Source organism: Rhopalosiphum maidis, chromosome 4, assembly GCF_003676215.2.
Source record: "Rhopalosiphum maidis isolate BTI-1 chromosome 4, ASM367621v3, whole genome shotgun sequence".
NCBI classification, from domain to species: Eukaryota; Metazoa; Arthropoda; class Insecta; order Hemiptera; family Aphididae; genus Rhopalosiphum; species Rhopalosiphum maidis.
The window spans coordinates 21,513,385-21,541,349 of record NC_040880.1 but is presented as its reverse complement, the minus strand read 5'-3'; the positions used below and the strand labels follow the sequence as shown (position 1 = coordinate 21,541,349).

The following is a 27,965-nucleotide window of genomic DNA, read 5'->3' as shown; positions in this document are numbered from 1 at the left end:
TACATTAGTGATTGTATTCAGTACTATAATAGTCAATAGTATAACGTATAACTAAAAAAAAAGCTATAACTATTTGTCTATTAAATGTTTAAGGCATTCACCTGTAAAATAATTATTGCTCCTCAAACAATTTTCGATATATTATTGTAATTTGTTTCTATTGTCATTTTCATTATATAATATCATTTTCAAAATTGCATAACTTTTTTCGAGGAATTTTCAGTGTTTTTTATTTTTATTTCTTTACGTTTAGTTAATAGTCGATCTAACATAATTTGCTGATTTAAAATTTTTGAAAATGTAATACAATTTCCTACAAAAGTTATTCTTATATCTGTATAAAAGTAATAAATATATATATGCATTATGCATTATGCAGTTTTTTATATGCATTTGTAGTTACAATTTTGACGAAATTTGATTTTAATGGATAACTAATAACAATTAATTATATTTATATAAAAATTTGATAATATTGTAATGTGAATAATTTGGTGTAAGTATATTCTATATATAATCTATAATCTATTCAATACAATTGTTTAACTTAACTGTAATATCAGTAGTATCATCACGGAATAGATGAAATAATAAGAAATAATTAATTTTTTAATCTATTCTGTGATATCATGATAACCTTTTATTATTTTTTAGTCTGTTTATAATGTATCTATGAAATAAAATTGCTTCTTAGTTCCTATAGTCATTAGTGTTATTACAATTGATAAAAATCAAAATTCAACTTATAAATTTAATTTGTTATTATTAATGTTAAAAAATGTTTTTCTTTTTTTTAATATTTAATTATTTTCATATAATGATTGTGAACAGTGGTGTAGTCATGGTGAGTAGTGAGCAATGTCCCCCCTCATCAGCTGTATCAACTTTAAAATAAAAATGAACTGTTATTGTTAATTGCTGATAATTTTTTTTTTAGTATTTTAGGGATTTTTTTTTCACAATTTGAATTGGAAGGCACAGTTAAAATATTTTGAATTATACGTCTCAATTAAGTTATGAGTCACAACTATTTTATTTCATTATATTTAGTACTTAAAATTAAGTAGTTTTAAAAAAAAAGTAATTCAATAAAAAATTATTTACAAAAATAATCATTTCTTTTTTGATAAAAGTAAAATATTATGTAGTGCTTTACAAATTTAAGTAACCATTTAACTATACTGATGATCGATCATTTTTCTGAGTAGACATTTAAGACCTGAAATATAAGTAGTTAATATTTATTTACAAAGCTAAATCCTTTTTGACTTAAGCTTCCCAAAATGTTGCATTGTTCTTAATCATTATATAAATATATTTAAGAATTTAGGATAATACAGTAAAGTAAAATACATTTTTTTCTGATTAGTAATATCAATATGTAATTGTCTTTGAGCTGTTTTAATAGTCAAAATATAATTTAACTAAAGAATATTTTGTTTTAAAATACCAATCTTAGTAAACTAAAAATATAAAATAAGTCAATTTTTATTAAATCTGTCTCTTAAAATATCCACAAATTACAATATTTAATCCAATAATAAAATGTTGATTTATAATGCATTTATTACCAATTTAATATGATCAGTGATCAATAATCATTGATCTGCAAAAACATCAATCTTAGTTAGATATTGTTTTATAATACATAATATTTCAACACATTTGACTGGGTGGTTTATATTTATTAAAAATTACATAGTAAGAACTATACATGTTACAATATATAATATATACATCTATTATTTTACATGGTTAAATTAAAAACAATTAATTTCTACTAATCAAACAACCTGTAAGCAGGTAAGTTATCTTCATCTAAATCAGTGGATGCTGTATGATTATTAGATAATCGCTTTTCAGGAGACAATTGAGTTACTGAAGTATTTTTAGAATTTGCTATTTGTTTAAATGTTTCATTAGTAACTGTTTTTTTATCACTATTAATAGGTCGTACTGTAACTTCCCCCGTCAGTTGACTAAAATTGGCTGCTGCAACATCTTGCAAGTCATCTTCATTAATAGATATCTCTGATACTTTTTGTTGAATTTCCTCTTCCATTTGAGCTTGTGTTGATACATCCATACCTGACTCTTCCGCTTTTTCACGCATTTGCATTGTTTGTGCCCAAGTCACATATTCCAAATCTTGCATTAAATGTGTAGCAGGATCATCATCATCATCATCATCTTCAGATTCAATTTCTCCAACACCATTTTCACCATCTAAATGTTTATTGTGTTGTTTCATGAGCCTATTATCATGTAAAATTTCAGCAGTTAAATCACTATCAACTGACAATAATTCTACAATTTCAGCCTTTATTGGAGATTTAGCTGAAGTCAGAGCACATAAATAGGCACGTAAGTCATTCATTACAGTAGGTAATTTTTTTTTGTTCTTTTCTAATTCATATTTTAACTTTAATACACCGGGTATTATGTAGTCAGTCATCACCATCTTGTATGTTTCCATAACTACTCGTTGTTTAGCTAAATCAGCCACTTTTTCCAATGTTCCTGGGTCATCATCGTTAGTGTTTTCACGTGGCTTTCCAGATGTTAAAGCCATTTCTTTAGCTTTTAAAATCCAAAAAGCGTCTCTCATAACTTGTGTAGCGCGATCTCTGACTTCATTGTTAGCTGTTGCACTGACATCTTTAACAACTTCTTCAAAAATATTAAATATTTTTACCATAAGTTTCAACTTATTATCATCCAACATATGTGTTAACATAAATCTGTAAACACAATGACGGGAAGCTTTCTTTGAATCGCCTTCCATTGAAAAAAATGCCTTTAGCTCAGGATTAGTAAAACAATCTTCAACACCACTTGCGCGTACTCCAGTATAGCCATTAAAATGAAAAATCACTTCTATTAGCTTCCGTTCCATAATATCTTTATTTTTAATCAGTAAATAGTTAACAATAAATGATGAAGTTTCTTGGCGTACTTGATCATCAGGATCCTCAAGCATACACAACAAAGCAAAGAAAGCTACATCTCTCAGTTTTATATAGTCCTCTAGTATTAATCCAGTCAGTAATTTTAGTGCTACTCGTTTGACAGGAACACTTTCAGCTTTCAAGCAAACGCACATTTCTGGAATAGCTTGTTCAACCAAAGTTGTACAGCGTAAACATAAATCAGCTAAAGCAGTTAAAGCATTAATTTTTATTGATGGGTGGTATGGATTTTTTAGTATTGCTCCATATTGGACTATTGCTTCTTTTGCAAATTGTTCATCCACAATACTTAATTTACCTATTGTTAAGATAACAATAGTTTTTAAAGCTGAAGAAACAGATTCATCAGTCTTCCCTAAAAAGCTTAATAAATATTGTTGAAATTTTTGTTTGATTTGTAAATGTTGTACTAATCCTATGTCACCTAGTGTACATATATATCGGATAATAATCTCTTCATTATCCATATTTGTAGATGTCTCGATACAATTACAAATTATTTGAAACAGTTTTCTTAAATTGGTTTTCAGTTTTTCAGGATTATCTGATAGTAACACTGAGTATATATCTAAAGATTTAGATATAAGACGAGTAGGTATTTTAAAATTAAACAAAAGATCTTCAAATGTGTTTAACAATCTTTGTTTTGTATCTTTATCCAAGCGATTATTATTTAAAACTATAATATCAATTGTAATTTGTGCATGTGTTAACAAGATATTCAGCTCAGAAGGATTTTCTTCTCTTACAAACCATAAATCAAATTGAGTATCAAAATATTTAATGATAGGTGATAAATTTGAAATTGTTAATTGATGGGATATTAACTGTAATAAATATAAGCTGTGAACAGTCCATTCATGATTTGAAGAACTCACATATGTCATTAAGTCCTTAACATTTCGATCTGTAAGGAATCCATTAATGCGCCACTTTTCACATAAGCACATCATATACTTGCCTACTTTTTCATTTAAAACATTGTCTAAAACACGCCATGGTAAATAATCTAATGGATCATTACCATCAATTATTTTGGCAGAATATGGTTTGATATTGTTCAAAATAATTCGATTCATAGATTCAACTGCTAATTCTTGAATTTTTTTATCTCGATCACCAACTAAATGAATTAATCCTTTAAACCAATACTTAAGCACATCTTGATTATCAGGATATTTCAAAAGCAAATCAGTTAATCCAGAAACTGCCACTTTTCTGATAGTCATTGCATTATCTGAACAACTACTCACTAATAATGTTAAATAATATTTTTCCATTAACTTATTATTAATAAGAAATAAATTACACAATAGTGTAAGACTTATACGACGAATATAAGCTCGTTCATCACGAGCATGTACATTTAACACCCACAATAATATTTTAGCACCGGGATAAATGTTTAAATTACTTATATTATTTGGGTCGAAATTAGCCAAATCACTATCCAAATATTGATAAAAATCATGAAAATCTTTCTTACAGAATGATGTATGATTTAAATTATCAAATTTAAGGTAAGGATCAACAAGCACACGTTTAGCTAAGGCTGTTTGATGCGCAGTAGCAGTAGGTGGACCTGCTGTCAAAGTTGCAAATAATGAGAAAGCTTTAGAACGAACTGTTAACAATAAATCTTGAAATTTAGAAAGAATAACAGCCACAATAAATTCATGTTTAGTTGCTGGCATAAGTTGTAATAGAGTTTGATCTTCGGGTTCGATTTCTTCAGGTTCTGAAAGTAATTTGAAAAGAGTTTCCAATGCAACAATACGTATTTTAATATCTGTATCATATACCATACGTAACAAATAATATTTAATTTTTATTCGAACATTATTTGGACATAATCTCCAAACCTCTAATATAATTTGAAATTGGCGAGGTCTTAATTCACTACGTTCAGGTCCTCGATGTAATAAATGTTGCAATAATATTTCTAATACATGCTCAAAAGGAGATCCCAATTTTCTAGTCATTTTACGAATAAATGATAAATGATGATCACGTATTGTATTAAATTGCCTAGTAGTCAATTGCATTTCACGCTGTCCATCAACTAATAAACCTAATAACATACAATGCATAAGTTTTTGGCCTATAACGAGTGTTGATCCACAGTTGTCATTAAACATATCTGTCAAACCAGAGTATGCATTGAATGCTAATGTACCATAGCTTAAGTTTTCAGTAGGCACTTGTTCTAAAATATTGCCAGAGTTTCGTTCTAAATGAGTTACATCTATCATTATATCTATAATCATATCTAAAGAGCTAATTTCGTCAAAGAATTGAAATCGTTTGACCATTATTCCTATGGTTCTCACTATAGCCAATAAATCAATCATTAAATCAATTTTTTCATCTTCTTCCAATGGTACCTCATCGCCACTATTTATACCTCCAGTAATATGTAACATGGCAATACTAGACTTAACTAACTCTGTGCATTTTGTAAGTATGCTGATATGATAGAATCCAATATTTTTACTACCCATAAATGTAGATGCTAAAAAAAATAAACGTGTAGCAGCCAATCCATTTTTTCTAGCACTAGGTTCATTTATAAATTTTAGCCCATATTGAATGTAACAATTAAGCAAACAACTCAATGGTTTTGGATGTACATAGCAAGCATCATCACTAAAAAACTGATCCCATAATATATGTGTAGATGGTTGTTGTAAGTAAACATTTAATAACTCACAAGAATCATTTATAATTGAAGGAAAATCAATATCTGGCATAACAATTAATTCGTATGATTCAGGAAATTTGTAATAACTATAGTGGCTACTCATAACTTGGTCTACATAATCTTGAGATATAACACCTAATTGAAGACCAGTCAATATGTCTACTACATCACTCACATCAGTTACAACTGGAGATTCTGAAATCAAAAATATAAGTAATTGATAAGTTATATAAACTAAATATATACCTATGTTCAATGTAAATACTTAATAGTCAACTAGACAAAATATTTCAAATACATACAAATTACAAATCAGAACATTAGATAAAGTTAAATCTATACAAGTAACATTTAAGATTTTTCTTTTTTTTTTAAATTAAATAAGAACATTATATTTTAAACAATATACTATTTGCCATAGTGATACATTAAAGAATTTGAAATTTAAAATTTACTATTTTACTGGAATGAAATCTAATGAAAATAAATGTCAATCAAGTAAATATATAAATATATTTTTAATGTTAATTGAACATTTCAATAATTATATTATAAAATAAGATACTAATATTATAATAGTGTCTTAAACATATAAAGTATAAATATAACTTTAAAAAAATGAAATGAAATTATTTAAATTATAGAAAATGGATACTTGGAAATAAAAATTCTAAATCTTGTAAAAAATTACAAAAAATGTATTTTATATCTATAAAATTTTAGAAAGTTTATATTCATTGATTAACTAATAAGATGCAGTGGGCATACTAATGTTTCTCTAAAGAACTTTTAACTTTTTTAATAAAAGTTGATAATATATTATAAATTTTAAACCAAGTAGATAAATTAATGAATATTATGTATATTTGACAACCAAGTGTACAAGCATTTAATACATATTTACCATGCATAAACCATAGAGGATTATCATAGTTGTCTTTTAAGTTTATGTATAATTTAAAATTACGTTGAGCAAAAAAACTACTTACCAGTTGATAATGAAGACATTTTTTGGCTCGTTTTCTTTCAAATAACTGCTTAATAATGATCCATTTACATAGGTATTCGTTAGTTTATGTTTAATAAGATAATTAAAACACCGGTATTGATCACTATATTAATATTAATTTAAATTTACGTTCAGTAGATAGTAATGTTTATATTTTCATAATTAATGTAGTCTTGAATTGTTGACGTCGATAAATTGATAAAATTGATAGGTATCACATGGCATTTTCCTTTTGGATCATCAACAGACTTCAAGTTAGAAATTATAAATAACTATAATAGTAGTGCTGTATGAAAATATCAACTATTAAAAAAAAAAAAAACACTCGTACAAAATGGTTTAATCGTATTGTTTGACACTTTGACAGTCGGTACTCAGCTATCATGAACGGCGAGCGGGAATTTTAAGCGTCCCATAACCATAATATTAGAAAAACGGTTATGATAATAATACTGAACGGTGTGATAATAATAATTAAAATAATAACACATTTGGAACGTTTCGTTGGACGTTCACACGAATTTAGAATTGCCTCCACTCCAAAATGCAAGTAACATATTACTATATCACGTCTCCATTTATAATTCTTAATATCCAAGAAATTAAATTGTTACCCCGCCAAAAAATTGGCTTAAAGAAACGTTAATACGCCCCATAGGCCACAGACTAAATATTTAGTGGTTTTAATATACCGCAATATATTTGATAACATTCAGGGTGAATGGGTGATTCACCAAGTGCTCAATGCTTAGTGCTCACAATCCCTTTGTTTCTTCTATAATGTAGTTAATAGTTATTTAAAATTTGATTTTTAACTTTTTTCGATATCATATTCAAACTATTTTAAAATTTTTTTGTGCTACTTTAAAAATATACTGTAGTTATACAAACTTTTGATTCTTCAATGACAACCTCCCTTTTAATAGTAAATTATTTGATATATATTTTTTCTGAAAAATCTAATGTCATATCACATGACATATGAATTTAGTGCCACAAACCTATAGCATATAATAATTACAATAGCACTGTATACAATAATTTTATATATCAGTGGTATAGATGTGTAATTAAGATTCTTTTAAAGAAGGGAAGTGATATTTTTTTTTAACTTTTTTACTAAGACAATTAAAATAACTAATCACCTAATTTTTTTTAATTGATAATCTATTAAACAAAAGTATTGTAATCTCAAGTAAAATAGAATAATTTTTTAAAGTTATAACCATAAATAGCCGTAAATAAAATAATGTTTAATTTAATTTAATTTCTTAAAAAAACCTCTTTAATATAAAAGAGATAATTTATATACTTTTACAATAAACCAATATGCATGAGTGCAATTTTGATAAAAAAAAAACACTGAAAGAGTTGAAATCTTCATTTAGATTTGTAATCCTGGATTATACCATGTATAATAATTAATAAATTAATAAATATGTATATTATAAAAATGGCTTTATTACTTAAGTAAATTACTCACTAGGTATTTAGCACTGATACTACATAATTATTTATTAATATAAAATTAGAACTGTAATTATCCATAAATGGAATTAATTAAGAGGGTGCTTATTTTAAAACTGGGGGCATTAAGCTCTCCCAAGTCCTCTACAAATTGTATCTGAACCAATATACATAAAATGTTTTATATATATGTAAGAATCAATATTTAACAATATACATAAACTTTTACTAATGGACTAGGGACATGAGAAACCTTTAGACCAAAATAGGTAACTAAATGTTCCAAATAAGCATCAGAAGAAAAAGTTTATAACTTTGATTTTATTAATAATTATAATATATTCATAATTACATAGGTGCCTATTATTCATGTATAAATATGACAATACCAATATAATTTACTTCAAAGATCATAACCTCTTGAATACTTTAAATTCATATTTAATACCATTTTCTTCTTGAATTTCTTTAGGTACATTAGTTTCATTTATTTCTTCAAATTCATTAAGATCAAAATCAGGGAAAAAAGTATCACACAAGTATTCCTGATCAATTTTTGTAATATATAATTTCTTGCAATTTTTGTCATTAATAGCTTCATTGTACAAACCTGAACCACCAATTACCCAAAGCTTTTCAACATGATCATTTAAATATAATGATTTTAAGGCTTCTTTAAGATTTGGATAAAGTAATACACCTTCTGGTACACCTTTTAAAGTTTTAGAGATTACTACATTTTTTCGTCCTTTAAGTGGCCTATATTTATCTGGAATTGATTGCCAAGTACAACGACCCATTATAACTGCATTTTGAACGCCTGATTGATTCACCTGAGTAGTCATTCGATTGAAATATTCCATTTCCTTTTTAATTCTCCATGGTAGATTACCCTTGTAGCCAATACCTCCATTCTTTGAAACAGCAGCTATGACATTGTACACCATATTATCCGTAGAATTCATATTAATGATGAAAACAAGGAGAATAATAAATATATATAAAATAAAAAATTAATAACAGTCACGTTTTGATTTTTAAGATATGAAATTATGAATATCTAACAATTGTTGTTGACAACTATTACAACTATTATCAATTATTTGTTATAGCGATTTTATACAATAGAGTACTCTGTTTTATACCACATTATTATACCGTGATAAAGTCAATGAATTTATCAAGATGTGTTAATAAAACAGTTATATCACAATATTCAAAGTCAATTATATATTTATGTACATAACAAAATATATATATAAATATATATTTATAATTATTTATTAATATATAATATTTTGTCATATTTATATACTAATTTATGTTTATATCTACCACAGACTTGAAATTAATATTATTTTGTGATTATTAAACTATATTACTTATTTGCTTCATGCTTGTAAGTTTTAACCTCATTTTTACGATGATTAAATTAGAATTTTAATATTGAATAATATAGTATAATCATAATTTAATTATTCCAATTACACTACTACAGTCTACAGTTATTTACCAACTGAGAAACTATTATAAATTCGTCAGTTTCTGTAATAATTTATTTATTTATAAACTATTTTTATATTAAATTATGTATGTTTAAACTGATACTCTATCAAAAAATTATTTGTTTGTTAATTTATTGTTTACGCAAGGTGTATTTTTAAGTACACAATACATACCTATAAATTCCTATAAAATGATCAATTTAATAATCAAGAGAGTATTTCTATAACTTTACTCTCTCTCTCTATATATATACACAAATAAATAAAAATATATATTATATTGTTGAAAAGCAAACTTATGAATAGATTTTTTACTCAAATACTAAATAATATCTTTCATCATAATATTAATAGTATTATACTTAACAGGTTATTAAGTAACGAAATTCTATCGCCATTATTTTTTTTTTAAATTGTACTCATAAGTCATAATTTGTGATAAATACAGTGCTTGTAAACAATAAGTTCAATGAAACATGCTCATTTTGAATCCTTCATAAAAAATGTAACAGTTTGCTTATTTTTTAATTAAATATTTCTAAGTTACGTAATATTTTTATAATATACATTTCTTATGAAAAGGTGAAATGCAACTTTTAAGAAAGTGAAGTAAACAAAAATGTCTTCGTGTCTTCACCTATCAGCATTTCAGTTTTAAAAAGTTGATTGTAATATGACAGAATGAATGATAAACAGGAATTAGGAATACTTTTTAATTAAAATAAAAATTGATACAAAAATCTTTTCAGGATTTCTCTATGAATTAAACAAAAAATAGTTAAAAATGTTGCTATAGGGGGGGGGGCCTGAGAAAAATTTGATTTTTAATGTCAAGCATTTAATATAAGTTTACTTGTAATTGCTGTACATTTTGAAACTCAATAAACAAGATGATAGATATACTTATAAATTATAACCAATATTGAATATATAGTTTAGTTATACATTATAATAATATACTGTTTAATAAAATTACAACAATGTCAAATATTATTTCTGTAATTATTTATTTACAAATAAATATAAATGAGTATAATTATCTACATAATTATATTAATTAAAAAAAGACCAAAACGATAAAGTATATACAAAACATAATAATTTATATAAAAATCGTTGAAGATTTTTCTTTTAATCAATAACTTATTTCTAAAATTAATATACACATAGGTTAAAGAAGAATATGTTTACACACATATATATATATATATATATGATCATTATGGAATAAAGTTTATACAAAATTGATAACAAAAAAATAAATTATGTCCTAAAAAACTTGTTACATCAATTTATCATGTATTCACAAGTTTTCACACCATAGTATGATTTATTTGTTAAATGAAAAATCTGCCAGTTGAGCTATCTTAAAATTATGGAAAATTTTATCTTAAAACACTGTAAAATTAAATGTTTTGAACACTTACAAAATACAATTACATCAAAATTGTATTAATATAACTACCAACAATGTGTGATCACCTTAAAATGTTACGATTGTCTATTATTTTTAAACAAAAAAAACAGACGTCCATTAATTATTTAGAATTAAAACGCTTCAAATAAAATATATTCAATAAATATACGATAAATAAAAGAAAATAATCCTACAAATTAAAACCAAATAATTCATTCTTCCAATAGTTAAAAACCTTTGTTTTAGCTAATAAAATAGTCCTAAATTTTCGTTTATTTCATTTAGATTCTATATAAAATCTTAAAATCTAACAAAAGTGAAAATTGAGATCTTTTTTTGACTAATTGTCAAATGTATTAAATGTACTTAGAGCTAAAGAAACTGAATATTGACTAAAAATTTAAGTAAAAAAAAAAAAAAATATATTAAAATTTGGAAAAAATAGTAGAATAAATTTTTATCCATTACAAGCTTTTTTATAGAACCTTTTTGTCATGTCAAAAAAATAAAACAATCACAGTTAAAAAAAAAACAACCCAAGGCTTAGAATAACGTAAACTTTAAAAAAAATTGGTAATATAACAAGTACAAAAAAAAATTGTTCGATTTTAATGTAAAAGGTTAACAAATAGTTTTTATAAAAAAAAAAAAAAATACTTTACATATTTTGCATATTGCACATTAACATGAAAATTTCTTATCTTAAACTAGATAACAAAATTAAAATTAATTGACATGCTGACCTTAACATGATAATATCAATAACTTGGAGTATTCATAGAACATTTGTTTGTATTATTAGTTCAATTAACAACAAATTGAGGAAAACAACATTTTTAATATTATAAATATACATTTTAAATTAATTAAATTTTTTTAAAATAAATAAATATGAATGTACAAACTTAAATTAAATAAATAAATTACATTTTATTAAATTTTTACACAAAACGCTTATCAATGATAAGATTGATCTAAAATTATAAGAATTTTTACCGTCACCGAACTTCACAATTATTGTTTAATGAAGTATCAGGATTAGTTTGGTTACTTGGAGGTTTCATAACATATCCCTCTTTACATCTAGATATTTTCAGTTTTATGGGAGAAGCTTTTTTCGGTTCTGTTACTGCACTGACTGCAGCTTCATCTGGGGCTGCTTTTGAGAATCTAATAATTAATTTTGGAGTGCTTTCTTTGGCCTCTATCACCTGAACCTGAGATATCTCTTTATTTGTGCGTGGTTTCTTTTTCCTGGATACTGATGGACTAGACCGACGTTTCTTTTTGTTCTTTGTAACAGGAGCTACAGGAATTGAAGTGGATGCTAATGCATCTTCTTCAAAACGAGCGAATACTTTCTTTCTGAATTTCATACTGTCTCGCCGTAATTGTTCCATGGTAGGTGCTATCAAATGATTAGTCTCATCATTTTGAGTATCACAAATTCTTTTTTTAGGTGGACGAAGACTACGTTTTTCTTCCATTGTGTTGTAACCATGGGTTGTTCGCCACCAATTTTGATTTTTATTTTCGGTGTAGTAGCTTCTTTACGAATATTGTTAAAATAATTGGATTTTGGATCATCAGATCCATATTTAGTACGCTTCTTTTCCATATTAGCATCTACCACTGCTTTATAGTCTTCTTTAGTAGGAATTGTAGTCATTGATGCAACTGCTTTTGGTATTGTTATGATATTTCGACTTAGTGGAGGGACTACAGGATGGTTTGTTGTCTGTTCGATATTATCTTGTTGGTTACAATATTGCCGGAGCAATTCCTTTTTCCTCATTTGTCTGAAATTGGAGGGTACACTAGCAGCTTCTGAAGGAGGAACTGAATGACTTGGTATATTCATACTTATAGCCGATGTATCAATTGTTGGTAATATTGGCTGATTTTGAACATTGTTGTACTTAGCATTTAAGAAAGGACCTTTTATTTTAACCTTTAATTGATTTCTAGATTCGCTTTGTAATACTGTACTTGAGGCTACCGGTTCCTTTTCAACAGGAGGTGGTAGTTTAACTATTTTGATTTGGTCATCCATTGTAATTAATTGATCTTCTATATCTTTATCTTTAGACGATAATTTTGATAAGTTTTGTAAGTCCTCTTTTAAGGTATTCACAATATCAGTTACTTTATCATCTACATTAGTGTTAGTATCATAAATGTTATCGGAATATGATGTTGTATTTTCATATGAATTATATGTTCTCATATCAACTGGTCCTGGTATCATAGGAGTCAGTTCATCTATTATTATTTGAGCTGGCGGATCTTCAATAGTAGTTTCAATAATAGGTGAAGGAGGTTTAAGTTCTTTTATACTTGCATGTTTTCTTCTATAGTTATTAGGACTGCTTTGGACTTTAGGAGACACAGGTGATTTACTATCAGCTTTAACATCCGACTTTTTACGTTCACGCATTGCTCGAAGATTCTCCATGACACCATTATTATCATTACCGAATTCTTCAACAAAATCAAGATCATAAGCAGTACCAGCAAGTTTACTAACAGCAGGATTATAATCAGTAAAATGATTTGACGAACGTCCACGTCCACGACCTCGACCACGTCCAGAAGTTTTAGACTGAGGTTTTGGTCCTCGTTTGTTTTGTTTTTTAATTTCTGGTGAATGATCAACAATTTCAGGAGATTTATAAGATTGAGCAGTAACACGGCTTGAAGATCGGGTAGGTTTAGAAGGAGATTTTTTATCAGAAGGTGTACGATTTGGATGAGGTGAACTAGTTACTGAAGGAGAAGAAGCAATAATGGACATTGGTGAACGTTCTGGCAAAGGTGTTGTAGGAAGAGCAGGTGATTGTTTAGGAGTTGGTATACTTGGAGTAGTTTGATTAGATACTTGACTGACACTGATAGGTGTTTGTACTGGTGTTTGGTTAATGATGTTTTGACTAATCTCTGCTTGACATACTGATGGAGTATGTACTTCTGGAATAGACTGTTTATTCGAAGGTATTTGGTTTGGCATTGGTGTTGGTATTGTTAATTGATTGGTGGACACTACTTCTGTACTAGTAATTTTACTTTGACTAAGAACAGGTTCTTGATTGTTAGAAATTGTTTGTGGAAGAGTTACTTCAGTTTCGTTATTTGAAGTTACTGGTACTCGGTGTTGATTTGATGTCGATTGTACATTAATATCTTGAGTTTCGTTATTTGTCGAATCTGGGTTTAAATTATGACTACCAGACATTTGATTACTAGTAGAGACTTTAGAAGCCTTAGGAGATTGAATTGTTGGTAAAACAGATAATTGATTATCTATCATAGAAGCTTGATTAATTGCATTGAATACAGTATGCATCACAGTTTCTGTATGTAAAGATAAATTATTAGTACCAGGACCCATCAAAAGATTGCTATCGTTATACATACTTATATCATTAAACGGTGGAATATAATTATCGTGATGAGTCATTGGAGATATCATGGCTGCAGTAAATGCCATATTTTGAGTTGATGAAGTGAAGGCTGCTGTACAGGGAGTTTGTAAATGTAAAGGTTTATTCAACTCTGGCATTAATGATTGATGAGTTGAGAATGGTGGAGGTATTGCAAATTGTTGAGGATTAAAAGTGCGAGATGAAGACATAAATGACATCTGATTACTAGTAGGTGGGTTTAATATAAATGATGGATCTGAATATTGAGAATACTGCATATTGTCCATTTGCATTGGAACAGATGAAGGAAATGGATGTATATTTTGATATAATGATTCTGTTGTACTTGGATCACGATGTTCTGGAGATGGTTCATTTGATGTATCTGAACGTCTGGATGGCATTACAACGCTATCTGACCAACGGTTGGCATCATTAATATCCTGATATGGAGATTCTGCCTGACTACGCTGACTTGGTGGTACCCACCTCTCATCAGATAAAGCGCTTTCGCTCCTATCCAATTTATCTCGTTCTGGAACTTTATTCACATCTACTACATCATTGGACTGTTGATGGAATTTGTTGTATGCATTATAAATAATATTATCTGTTTTTTGTTCTGGTTCAGATGGTTTAGGTGGGTCGAGTATTTTAGATGTATCATTTAATTCAATATTTTCTATATTTTCATTTTCTAATGGTACAGATTTTTTGGTGATTCCTAATCTTAACTTTTCAACAAGGTTTAATGTTTCTCTAGCTGTTACTTCTTTAGAATCATCTTTGAAGAGGAATTCATTGTTGAACGTAAAAGACAATGGAGCGTTTCGAACATCTGTATCTCTCGTCAACCCAAATCCTTCCTCATTTGCTGCTTGTTCAACAGCAAGCATATCGTTATCAAAATCAAAATCTGGAATATCTTTGTTACACTGTTGAGGAGAAAATATTGATCTTTGACCACCAGAAAAATGATTATTACAGTTGAATGGCATTTTAGAAAATTTCTTATTATCATAATCAATATTATTAACCAATTCTCTTTCAATATCTTGTCTGGTTAAAAATGAAGAACTTAATAAATTTTCATCTTTGAGATCATTTAAACGATGACCACCTGGTAAATACAAGTTTAACTCATCAGTTTTTTTATTTTCTTTATCCGAAGTATGTTGTACTGGTGTAACATTTTTACTTTTTACTTCTTGAATATTTTTGTTCAGGCCATGATCTTCTTTGAGAACTCTCTGATCACCATCATCAAGTTTCAACTTCTTCTCAATCTCTTTGTCCTCAACTGCATGTATGGGCTGTTTCGTTTCAAATTTAATTCCGTCCGGCTGACTAGTTGATGTTCCAACGTAGTCACGATCGCTCGATTTTCTATTTCCATCATCCCCGACACTAGAATCTCCACATGAGACGATTTGAACAGTATCGCATCGATCACTTCCAATCGATTTTCTTCTAGATTCCTCTCTCTTAGGTGGCGGATCCTGAAACCTGTGTTCAGGCCGCCTGTCGGAAGTTTTAAGCTTCTTGTCTGGCGCCCTGAGCACTTTCTGGTCTTTATCAGACTCACTACTAGAGGAGGAACTAATTTTAATTGGCTTATTCTCTGATAACCAACCTTTAGCTTTAGGAGGGCTTTTAGTTTTACTAACTTCTTTTTGTGGGCTTACACGCTCAATAGATTTATTTTTCTTTTCGGGTTCTGTATCACTTTCAGAAGAAGACGAACCAGATGAAGATGAAGAACTAGAAGTACTTGAAGTACTAGATGAACTACTTGAAGAACTACTGCTCGATGTAGAGGATAAAGAAGACTTTGTACTACGTTTAGACTTAGTAGTTGAATCGTCTTTTTTAACAGATTCGGGTACTTTAGTTTCTTCAACAGGTTTTGTCATACCACTCTTAATGCCTTGAATAGCTTTTTTAGCAGCTTGTCTTTGTGGAACCAAAATGAATGAATCTTGTGGATCTGATTCTTTTTCTACTGAACTTAATTTTTCAGTGTTTTTAATTTTATTAATCTTAGTGGGCTGTTTATCCGGCGATTTAATATTAGATGTAACTCTTTCAGGAGATTTTTTATGTGTTGAAAATAATTTTTCTGGAGATTTCTTTTCATTTAAAATTTCATCATGTTTATTATGTACCCGATGAATACTTTCAGTAGCTTTCTTGGCAGCTTGTCTTTGAGGTACGATAAGTTCTGTAGGCACAGTGGGATTATTTTTAGCATCTTCTTTTTTCATTTTCTTAGTATCCTTCTCCAGTAATGTTTCTTTAGTCTTAGAAACTGAAGTACTTTTATCTTTTACAACTTTAGCTTTAGACTTACCTTGAGAGAATTCTTTAACTGCTGCTTTTGTATGAGTATAAGAAAGGTTATCTTCTTTGGTTGGTACTTCAGAATCTGAGTCTGAATAAATATTATTTACCTTAGTCGGACGTTTAGACAAAAGTTTAGGTAAAGAAACATCTTCACTATCATCACTACCAAATTGCTTTTCAATTTGTAATAATTTTTTATTAGGTGATACATTCCATTTTTGTTTTACTTTATCATTTTCTTCTTCAGTAGATGAATCAGTAGAAAGTTTTGTTTTTGAACGTTTTTTGTTCAGCCTTTTTTCTTTTAATTTACGTTTGTTCAACATAGATTTTATTAATTCAGCTTCATCCATACTTGATCGTTCACTACTGATTAGTTTAGGAGGTTTTAGTTCAAGATCACTACTGCTTGACATACTTGAGTATCGTATAGATCCATTGATATAAGACCGCTTGTATGGATTATTACTTGAGGGCCATTTTAAACCAGTATAATTAGATTTTTCTGGTGAAACATCTCCAGCAATACGAGATAGCATAGTTTCAAAATCAGTGCTTAAGTCTGGAGCATCAGGATATGAATATAATCGATCATATATTGATGGTCCATGATTAGCTTCCAGAACAGCTGATACTTCTGCTGAACTAAGATTAAGCTTAGTATCTGAAAGAACTGCCATTTGCTTATGAAAAGTTTGCTCACGTAAACTAAGTAAATTACGAGAAAGTTTTTCTCTTCTGCTGACCATATAACACAAATTTCGTACCTAACAACCAAATTAAATTTAATAAATAACTATTGTAATATTTAAAATAACAATAATTTTTATATTGGTTTTATAACTTACCCTTTCTAAATCTTGTCTTAGTTGTACAAACATTTTATGTTTTTCTAAATCTGCTTGTTCTTGCTGTCTTCCAAGAAGATCACCATCATCAGACTTTGGTAATAACAATGGTCTGTTATTTCCGGTTCTTCTTTTTAATACCCAATAATTATAAATATATAGAATAGCATCATCATCGACATCACGAACTTGTTTAACATCAGAGACACTAACATGCTTTTCAAATTCACCTTCGATTTCTTGCAGCCTTGGGAAAAACATTTAAATTGTTATAAAATACATTATTTCAAGTTTTATACAATACACATACTTGGCTGCTCTAGCTTGATTTTTTTCTTCAGAAGTCATATCTTTTCGTTTCCTTTTTGTAGAATCTTCATCTTCGGAACCAGAATTTCTATCTTTTTTGTTAGTTACACTATGTTTTGTACAGTACGACTAAAATATATTTTAATATTTTTTCATAAAACTGTTCAATATTATTAAAATATGTTAAATGTGTAATGATTCTAACCCGTAATTTTACTCCATCTTCAGCACTCTCATCTTCAATAATAGCTCTCATTTCAAGACCGTGCTTAAAAGCACAGGTAACATGATACGCAGTCTTGCATGTCTTAACTGAACATTGTATACATGCTCCAACTCGTTCTCGACACAATATACATATGAGTGCCCATCTACTAGGCTAAAATAATAGAATATTATTTAATTCTTGATTCATTTTACTAATTTCTGATTAAAATACTTACAGGTATACTAGATATTTTGGTGATAGGTTCCATTTTTTCTACACATCCTATGCTAACTTCAGGTATCCACAATGCACATGACACATGAGCCCATTTATGGCCTGATCGTGTGCATTTCATTGCACCATTTTTATTTGGACAAAGGACACATTCGGGACGAAAACGTAAAGTACAGGTACGACACAGCCATGACCCAGAAGGAATTGTGGTAATACCATAACATGCTTGATGAACACAAATATTGCAATTATCACAAAACACCATTTCATTACCATCTTCTGAATCAGGCTAAAAAAATAAAAAAATTTATTATAAATATTAAATTACATTCAGTATTTATCACTAATTAACTTATCTGCAATGATGCTTTTAGGTTATTTAGGTTTTTAAATACAGCATAATCATAGCTACTTGATTTTATCAATAATTATAAGAATTCAGTATATATTATTCTTTAAAATATATTACATAAAGTGGACCAAAGGGTATTTCAAATGTCTGTAATAGCTATTAGAAGAGGTTAGTTTTATGTATTATCTTGTTTACATACAAACATATTCTGGAAATTTGTTAAAGAAAAAAAAAACACATGGTATGCGATATTAATATATTTAATTAAAAATAATATCAACTCCCATTCAAGACATCTCTATGTATTCTATTAGCGGAGTCACCACTATTATGTAATTATAGCTAATATGATTCAAAATCGGTGTTAATACATTTTTTTTTTTTAAATAATAAGGTACCAAATAAACATTGAATCATAAAAAAGATATATAAAATTTAAGCATGAATTATTATTATTCATTATTATACTGTTTATATTATATTATAATTTATTACAAATAGTAAACAGATGATCCATTTAACACATGTCTGTCAGAAAATACTTTTTTTATAAAATTAATTTTTTACTCTTTTAAATTACAACTTTTTTATTTAATGATTTTCCTTCTAAAATTTATTCTCCCAAGTATATTTTTTTAGATAGTTGTATAATCATTTCAGGCATGTTTGTATAGCTTTATTATTGTCAACACTTTATCCCTTATCTAACATATTATTTTTGATATAAAAAAAAACTTAAAATATTAAATAACTTACTAATAAACTGAATATATACTAGTTAAACCACTGCTTGTACGTTCTACCACTACTTACTATGTTTATTTATATATTTAGTAGACCACTTTAAGTTCATAGAATTAAACAGAAAAAACATAACAAAACTTTATATTTTGATATGATATCAGACTTGTTAAACTTGTATCATTATTAACTTATCGCATAGCTATTATATCATATGGTTAGAACATTAAAAAATAGTAAGACATTATCCATATTTAACGAATTCAAAAACTTTAATAAATATAAAATTCATAGCTGAAATTATTATTTAGTAATATGTAAAACAATATATAACACAATAACAATTACTTAAATAATACTTTAACTCAAAATTCCTATTTTTATGAATCAATGTTTGTTTTATAACCCACTATATAAAAAAAACACAAAATGTGCTGAATGATTAGCAGCAATACTGTATATTATGATGGTAAATAGTAGTGCTGCCATCCTGATTTTTATAGTTATATATGCATAGGCGCCAAGTTTAAAAAAACTTAATGGGTGCCTTGCCCAGTCTTGGTATCATAGACATAAATGCACAATTTGGGGAATGGGGCTTAGCTCCTGGTCAATAACAATTTCCTTGTAAAATTTAAAAAATGCACAGAATCGCCATGGGGGCTAGTTACAATTCAATTTTTTAATATTTTAATTTTGGCTCTCCAAATTGCGTCTATTAGTGTTATGATTTTACTACTTAACTAAAAACGATAACATTTTCTTATGGATTTTATTAGTATATACATATATATATATATATATATAAATTATACAATATAATAATATTAACCATGCTGTACACTGAAAAATGCAATTTCATCAAATATTAATTAATAATCATACAACAAAATAACTATATATCAAATTGATAGCTTCTTTATAAATAATAAGTTAAACAAAATAAGATATTTTGTTTTCAATTTTTAATTGTGCTTCTTGAAAACTTAAAGATATTCTTTGAAAATTATTGAAACTTGAATATAAATACACTTTATAAATATCTAATATTCTAATGGGTGCCCAGCCCCCCAAAATAATTTCAATGGGTGCCTTAGCCTCTGGGCACTCATGTACATGGCGCCTATGTATGTATGTATGCATTGAAAGCTGATTAGCTGCAAGGTTAGGTTAGTGCTGCAATGAAACTCATATTTTGAGGGGGATTATCAATTGTAACTATCAGATATAGTCACACAAAATTATCGATTTGTAACCAAAATAATCATTAACATAAAACTATTTTCTTTCTTTTTTACTAATCATAATTTTAAAGAGACACCAAACACTTTATTTCTTAAAACAGATTAATATATAGATTCATGTATGTAAATATTAAGTTGTATTTTAAGTCATAAGGCATTTTATTACAATACTTACCTAAAAAATATATTTAAGTTCAATGAAAATATAGCTTTTATGAATTTGAGAAGAAAAAAAACAAAATTTATAGTGTTGATAAATGTTCACTCTTTTAAAAATAAAAATAAGGAAAATCCAAACAAAAGTTCTTTGTTAACTGTCTAAAAAATGTCGTATGCGTCCCAATTACTTTATATGATGCAATACGGTAACTAGTTGTAAGAGTACCTACAGAAATGATTAAACAGAACAAAATGTTATTGTGAACTTTAAATCTTAGTGAAATGTTAAAACCAAATTTAATTAATTGAAAAAAAGAAATTTCAATCGATATTTACTTTAAACAACATTATTGCCATTTAATCAATTAAGTGACAATAACATAGCTACAGGGGGGGGGGCATGTGTTGCTCTCTTACAATATACTTCATAGGCAGAACCAATTTTGTGTGCTTTTTTAATATGAATGCAAATTGACCTAATATCAAAATGTTAACAAGTTTAATTTTTATATTTTAATTATTAATGGAGTACCTTGTTTCTAGAATATCAAAGTTTAAAAACACTTGTTACTCACATAAAAATAAAATATTGTAAAAATGAACATACTAACACAACTAATGTTTTTACCTTTATGTTAAATAATAGGTTAATTCATTATCTACCTTAAAGCAAATAAAATTGGTTTAGCTGAATTCAATTTTGTTGTTGTACATATATCCGAGACAACACATGCGAGTATGTTATAATCTTAGCATAAAATACATAATTATTCTATTTTAATAGGTGGATATATAAAAAATATTAATAAATAAACTAACCGATCGACACACATCGCAGATAACATTTTCATCATATTCAATTCCAAGCCCTTCTTCTTCTTTGATTATCGTTTGCACTTTTTCCCAGCACCTCATTTCTAACTCTTCCATAACATGCTCAAATTGATCATCTTTTATTTTTGGTAAGCCTAAATAAACGTTTAGGTTAATATTTCAATGCACACTTTTATAATATTTTTGACTTATTACCTCCTAGCAATCTATCTCCATTGCACAATTTTAACCAAGCTGAATCTACATCATCCATATCATATGAACAAGATTTTTCTGCTTTCAAAGGTAAAAGTGACAATTGATGTTCTTCGGTTTTAAAATGTTCATCTTTAGTAATGCGAATATACTTATGTTTTGGCCTATAAATAAAAAAATAATAATAGAATAATTAGAGAATAATTAAAGAAGATTAAAATACTTACAGTTTGAATTCATTATGTTGAGAATGATAAATTGATGATGGTGAACGCCTAGGTGATTTAGTTGAAGACTGCAAGCAGACAACAGGAATTTCGTGAACACTTGATCCCGGCAAAGAGTCTGGATTAACTGGTACTTGTACACCCCGTTCCCACTCTTGTTTCCATTGGTCACTAATAATCCAGTACGCATCAGTAGACAACTGTTCAGAATCAGGAAGCTTCATGGCACTGATCAAGTCTTTACGAAATAACTATAATAGAATAGTTAAAACAATGTACATATTAACATGAAATCCATACAATATAAGTAAAAAATTAAATAAAAATATTTACTTCTGCTGGTGCATCAGTTGTAATCCGTGTATTATAAATTGATGATGGTATTCTCATATCTGAACGCGAGCCACTCTGAGTATCTAAGGAGGACGCTTCTTCTTCTTCCTGTAGCGTCGAAGGGCGCCCCTTCCGCCTCTTTGTCGGTACTATATGAAGTAAAAATGATTAGATATAATTTGATTAATTACTTAAAATTATTACTTACATGGACATTCATCTTTAGAGATCGGTTGACGTTTAGTTCTATATGACATACTGAGTTTGCAAATGATAAAAACCTAACTCCGCCTTCTGCAGCATTGATGCCTGTTTTATATAAAAATAATATTAATGTAAAATACCTTTAACAGTTTTATTTCTATTGTTTTTCAAAAATTTTTAGTACTTTTTAATAATACAATTAAAAAGTTTCAATTAACTTTTAAATCAAAATTAATTATAATAATATGAAGTTATTAGATAACACAATATATAAATGTGGTGATATGTTATTATTAACTAAGATGACCAAATATAACCAACTAAAATCTATATTTCAAGTTTTCATCTATATAAAATAAATTGTGTACATTATACATGTTTTTGTTTTTTATAAAATATTATACTTAATATTAATAATTATTTTATAAAAATATTACAATTATATGATAATTCAAATCAAAGATATTAAAAACTTTAAATGTTTGTGATTAAATTTGAAATGATTCTTTATCCAGTTAATTTAGATTTTAGAACCATAATGCAAGTCTAAATATGGCTTCAACAATGGGTATATACTAAATATTGATAAAATAAATTGGTATTGATATTTAAAGTTTTATTATGGGTGAAACTAAAAATTAGAAATGTTCCTAAAAATGTATATTAACCTAATCAAAAAAGATTCAATTTAATGTAATTTGCTGAAAAATTATCAAAATTTATCTGAAAAAGTTATGTAAATAATATATTATAAATCATTACATCAAATAACTTTATTTATAACCCTATATAGCTTCAAGACTATTCTATTAGTAAAATGCGTATTAAAAAAAAAAATTGTATGTACTTACCACATAGCAGAGTTAAAATGAAGGTGTATGATAAATGTTCTTATTTCAGTTTTTGAAGAATCAACTGAAAAAAAAAACAAAAACTATTGTAATATACAAAGATGAAATTAATTTTCACTAGAAAATGCCAAATATTTAACATTTAAAATTAAATATGGTCAATACTAGCAGGCAATACAAAAACAAAGAAGTATACACAGCATTACAGCACACATGGCACATCCAGCATAATATAGTATGATGATGGCTTTATAAACAAATATAAATGTAGGTAGTTTATTTATATAAAAGACATTAAAATATTAATCTAAATTACACTAGTTTTTTTTTATCTTTTTTCAAACATTTAGTCTTTACAATACATATCATTACTGGAGTCCAAATAAAAAATGGAAAATATAGAAAAATAACTACATAAATTTGACTAAAATTGTTAAAAAAAAAAGTAACATTACGCCTAAAATGAAAAAAAGCAATGTAAAACGTACAAATCAAGGTTTATACCATTTAATTTTGGGTGACATTAATTTAATAAATTAGATATCATAAATAGTACTGATATTAATTTATAAAATAAAATGTACATTTAATTGAAATACTAAACTGTACCATAGATAATAGATACTATTAGCTAAGCAGTGTATATTCACTATTAGTTACGATGGTTTTATGTAAGATTTATAAGAAACTGAGGGGAGGTATCATAAAATGGTTTAATTATCATTATCAATTTTCTATTAAGAATAAGTCGCCAATAATATTTGAGGTCCACATATAGACTACTGCACTTACATTTTATGAACCAACTAATATGATGATGTATTTATAAATTATTGGTGAAATTATTTAATATTATATTTAATTTAGGAAATAAGCTTGATTTTATAAAATAATATCAAAAACCACTGTAAAACATGGTGCACCAAGTGTATCAAATACTAAGGTGTTTATTTAAGTTTTATGAACTCGGATTTCCAATTTTATACATATTAATATTCTAATGAGAACAGATTAAAAGGTTAAATCTCCAATAAAAAGTGATTTATCCAAATTCTTAGTTATAACAATTTTGGATGCTAATTTGTTTTGAGTTTTCCTCGTTCTGCACTCAAAACAGGCTAATTTGCCTAATGCATTATCTTCAAAGTTCCTCATAGTAGCTATTTGTTCTTGATATTTATATTATACTGATTTTTTGTAAATTATTTATTAAAGATAATGTTCACGCATCATAGATTTTTAGAAGAAAAAGGATTATTAAAAAATGAAGTACCAAAAGTAACGCCCCTAATCACAAATGCAAGTAAAATTAAAAAAACTGCTGTAATGAGAAAATAGATGGTCATATTTTTGTGTCCAAAAAGAGACAAGATTGTCCCATAGAAGTATAACAATTTATTTTAATTTTACTGAATCAAACCAAATTTACAATAATGGGGTTACTTTGTAAAAATTTTTAACTTTTATTTGCCTATGTATGTATTGAAAGGTTCATATAAATGGCGATGATAAATTAAAAACTAATGGACAACATTTAAATATTTATAATTCAATCAATTTTAACATTCTAATAGTGATGAACACAAAGTAAGAACATAGTAGATCTGAATTTAAGAAGTAGGTATTATTAATATTTAACCATATTGAATAAAAACATTATTTTCCTTTGCATAATTTAATTAATTATTATTATCACAAGACGTTTGAAAAGAGTACTTAATTTACAAGCCACAAAAAATTATTTAAAGTGCATAACTCAAAAAAAAAAATATATATATATTAATTCTTTTACTCATAGGTAACCAAATGAAATATCTTTAGAGTAAAATTATTATAATATATTTAAGTTTAAACAATCTAAGACTTAATATTTTAAATAATTATCACTCGATTAGGGTCCTGATTTTAACTCTAACGCCATCACTTATTGTTACTGCAAATTTACTGATTAAAATTTAATATTTCTTAACTGTTTATATATTATTGACTATTGTATTTATTTACTATTAACTATCTAAATTTATATAAATAAATATACATATGTAAATATTTATTAATGGCCACTGTTACTGCGAGTTTCTATAAATAAAATAATAAAAATGTAACTAATAGGTATAAAACGTAGGTTGTTATGGAAAATCAATAGAAATAAATAGGACACAACAATCTAACTTATGTCAATCAAATATTTGAGTTTGGCGATGATAAAATTTTTCTAGACCACAAGTAGTCACAATTTTAACAAGTAAAAAAAAGGAATATGCTGTTCAATAAATTATAATGTACATTTAGCGAATTAAACAACACATGCACAATAATAAGAGGTAAACAATTTAGCAAACTCAGATAATTAAGTTAATTTGTTGTATTAGTAGTACATACAGAAATAGAGTGATAGGACCTAAGTTAGGAGGTCTACTCAAAATGAAAAATTATGGGTGCACTACATGCACACACATCTTTAGACACCACCTATGAGGATTGATTTGTAACGAGTGTCGACGACTTACCGGGTATATCGTGTTTTGCAGTAATCAATTTGCTAACGCCAAACAGGTCGGGACTGTACCAATGCTAGCGCATTCCATAGCTGCCGAAACGCGGGACGTCATTTGACAATTGCTAGGAACACAAACGAGACATAAGAAAAAACGTTAGGGTGCTTGATGGTCCACGGACTGTTGCACGTGCGGTAAAATTATGCTATAATTCAGTTGTGGGGAAGGGGCATGAAAAATTAAGAAAATTAGTACGAGAGTTCGCACTGAAAGAATATATAATATAATAATAAATATAAAATAAATTAATATTTTAACATTCGGGAGCGTAATAATAAAACGTAGATAATGACAACAAATGCGGGCAGCCGGCAGATGGCACCACCACCGTTTTCCCGTGTTTTCGTGTTTTGATTTGACGGGGAAGAGGAAAAAAAGGACGAAAAAAAAAATCGTTAACAACTGAAATTGCAATCGGTTCCACGGCTCATCCGAGTCGGAGTCCGATCTGGCTAGCCCAGGGAAATCGTGAAAAATTCTCGCGTACTTACATGTGTATGTTACAGACTAGGTAATCCCAAACAGCTCTCAACACGTCCAACACATTCGGTCGGGGGGGCCCGTTTACATCGACGGCGGAACGGGTCGGGCGAGAGCGCGGTTCAATGGACGATGGCGGCGAGATGCGCAAGCGGACGAACGGTCGCGACGACGTGTACGCGACGACGGACGTCCAAACGGCGGCAATAAACACGGCTTACGGACACACCAAAATGCGAGCGGTACGGATTTCGCACTTATCGTTTCATGCTCGACACTTGCGAGTAGCGATTGGCGATATTGGTATAAAAAAAAAAAAACAAAAAAAAACAAAAAACACCTTCCTGCTCCTGATGACTACAGTGCTGCCAACATACTCACCACTCTTCTCCCCACTACAAGAACGTCGTTTCGTGATATACGAACGCCTTCCGATTCGACGGACAATCACGGGTAAAATTCGAATTCTGTAATGTTTTCTGGTTACAGTAATATTTCTGTTTTAATTAGTCGTTTTTCAGTTGCATTATTATTTTTATTATTTACCTATCTTCATCGTTATCTGTTTTTAATAAATATAAATATAAATGTTTGATATTACGTATAACGGTTTATAGACTAATTATTACAGAAAAGGAGTCAATATTGAGGATTAAAATTTAAATAAATTATAATATTATGTATTTTATATACACGATTTTTCGGACTTCGTGTAATTAAATGTATTAGTAAAACAAAACAACCAACATTCAGATAATATATTATTATAAGAACTAGATTGTTGCCAACAATATATTTTTTAATAGTTAAATGTACCTCCTGGCTCCTAATTAATGTTTGCGGAGCGATTACATTATATTATTAAAAATTGCAGTAGTCCTACTGCCAAACGGTTAAGTTGAGTCGCCGTCATAATCGTAAATACTAAATTCAGTTCGGTAATAATTTATTACATACACATTACGCAATAACACTCACACAAAAATATTGTTTATTTATTCGACAATATAGTTATATCTTATATAGAATACATATATACAATTTGTATAATATATGTATTGAAAACGATTAATGAAGTTATAAAAATATATTATTCAGATCGTCAAGAATGCGAACGATTTTTGTGGGATTTTACCTTAACGCGCGCGGTTGGTACTATGTTAATAGTATACGTTGTTTGGCGCCACATTCCTGTACGGTTTTTATGTATACATATTTTTAAATCACTTGCCTATCGTAAATAAACCGCGGTAGCATAGTACGATTTAGTTCTGTACAATTATATAAATGTATGATTTTTACTATTGTAATGTCAATATCAGCTTTTTAAATAATCTTGAAATCGTTTTGAATTA

General features: G+C 27.8%; 3 protein-coding genes across 3 annotated transcripts; all 3 read right to left on the bottom strand.

Moving 5' to 3' along the window:
• Positions 1-1,604: 1,604 nt before the first annotated feature.
• LOC113549005 lies at positions 1,605-6,982 on the bottom strand. The gene is made up of 2 exons (XM_026950135.1): positions 6,660-6,982; positions 1,605-5,865 (listed from the first exon to the last, which is right to left on the bottom strand). The coding sequence occupies exons 1-2, from the start codon at positions 6,676-6,678 to the stop codon at positions 1,781-1,783; spliced, it is 4,104 nt and encodes a 1,367-aa protein (XP_026805936.1). The 5' UTR covers positions 6,679-6,982; the 3' UTR covers positions 1,605-1,780.
• A 1,499-nt stretch (positions 6,983-8,481) lies between these two features.
• Positions 8,482-9,221, bottom strand: LOC113548930 (dihydrofolate reductase). The gene has a single exon (XM_026950037.2). The coding sequence runs from the start codon at positions 9,109-9,111 to the stop codon at positions 8,557-8,559; it is 555 nt and encodes a 184-aa protein (XP_026805838.1). The 5' UTR covers positions 9,112-9,221; the 3' UTR covers positions 8,482-8,556.
• Positions 9,222-11,938: 2,717 nt separating this feature from the next.
• LOC113549490 (PHD finger protein rhinoceros) lies at positions 11,939-26,948 on the bottom strand. Its single transcript, XM_026950821.1, is given in 14 exon segments — positions 11,939-12,557; positions 12,560-17,600; positions 17,682-17,928; positions 17,992-18,119; positions 18,196-18,369; positions 18,434-18,721; positions 21,748-21,896; positions 21,958-22,121; positions 22,185-22,435; positions 22,518-22,666; positions 22,726-22,826; positions 23,573-23,636; positions 26,083-26,194; positions 26,622-26,948. Coding segments are annotated over 11 exon segments (7,131 nt in total). The 5' UTR covers positions 22,775-22,826; positions 23,573-23,636; positions 26,083-26,194; positions 26,622-26,948; the 3' UTR covers positions 11,939-12,066.
• Between the last annotated feature and the right edge of the window lie 1,017 nt (positions 26,949-27,965).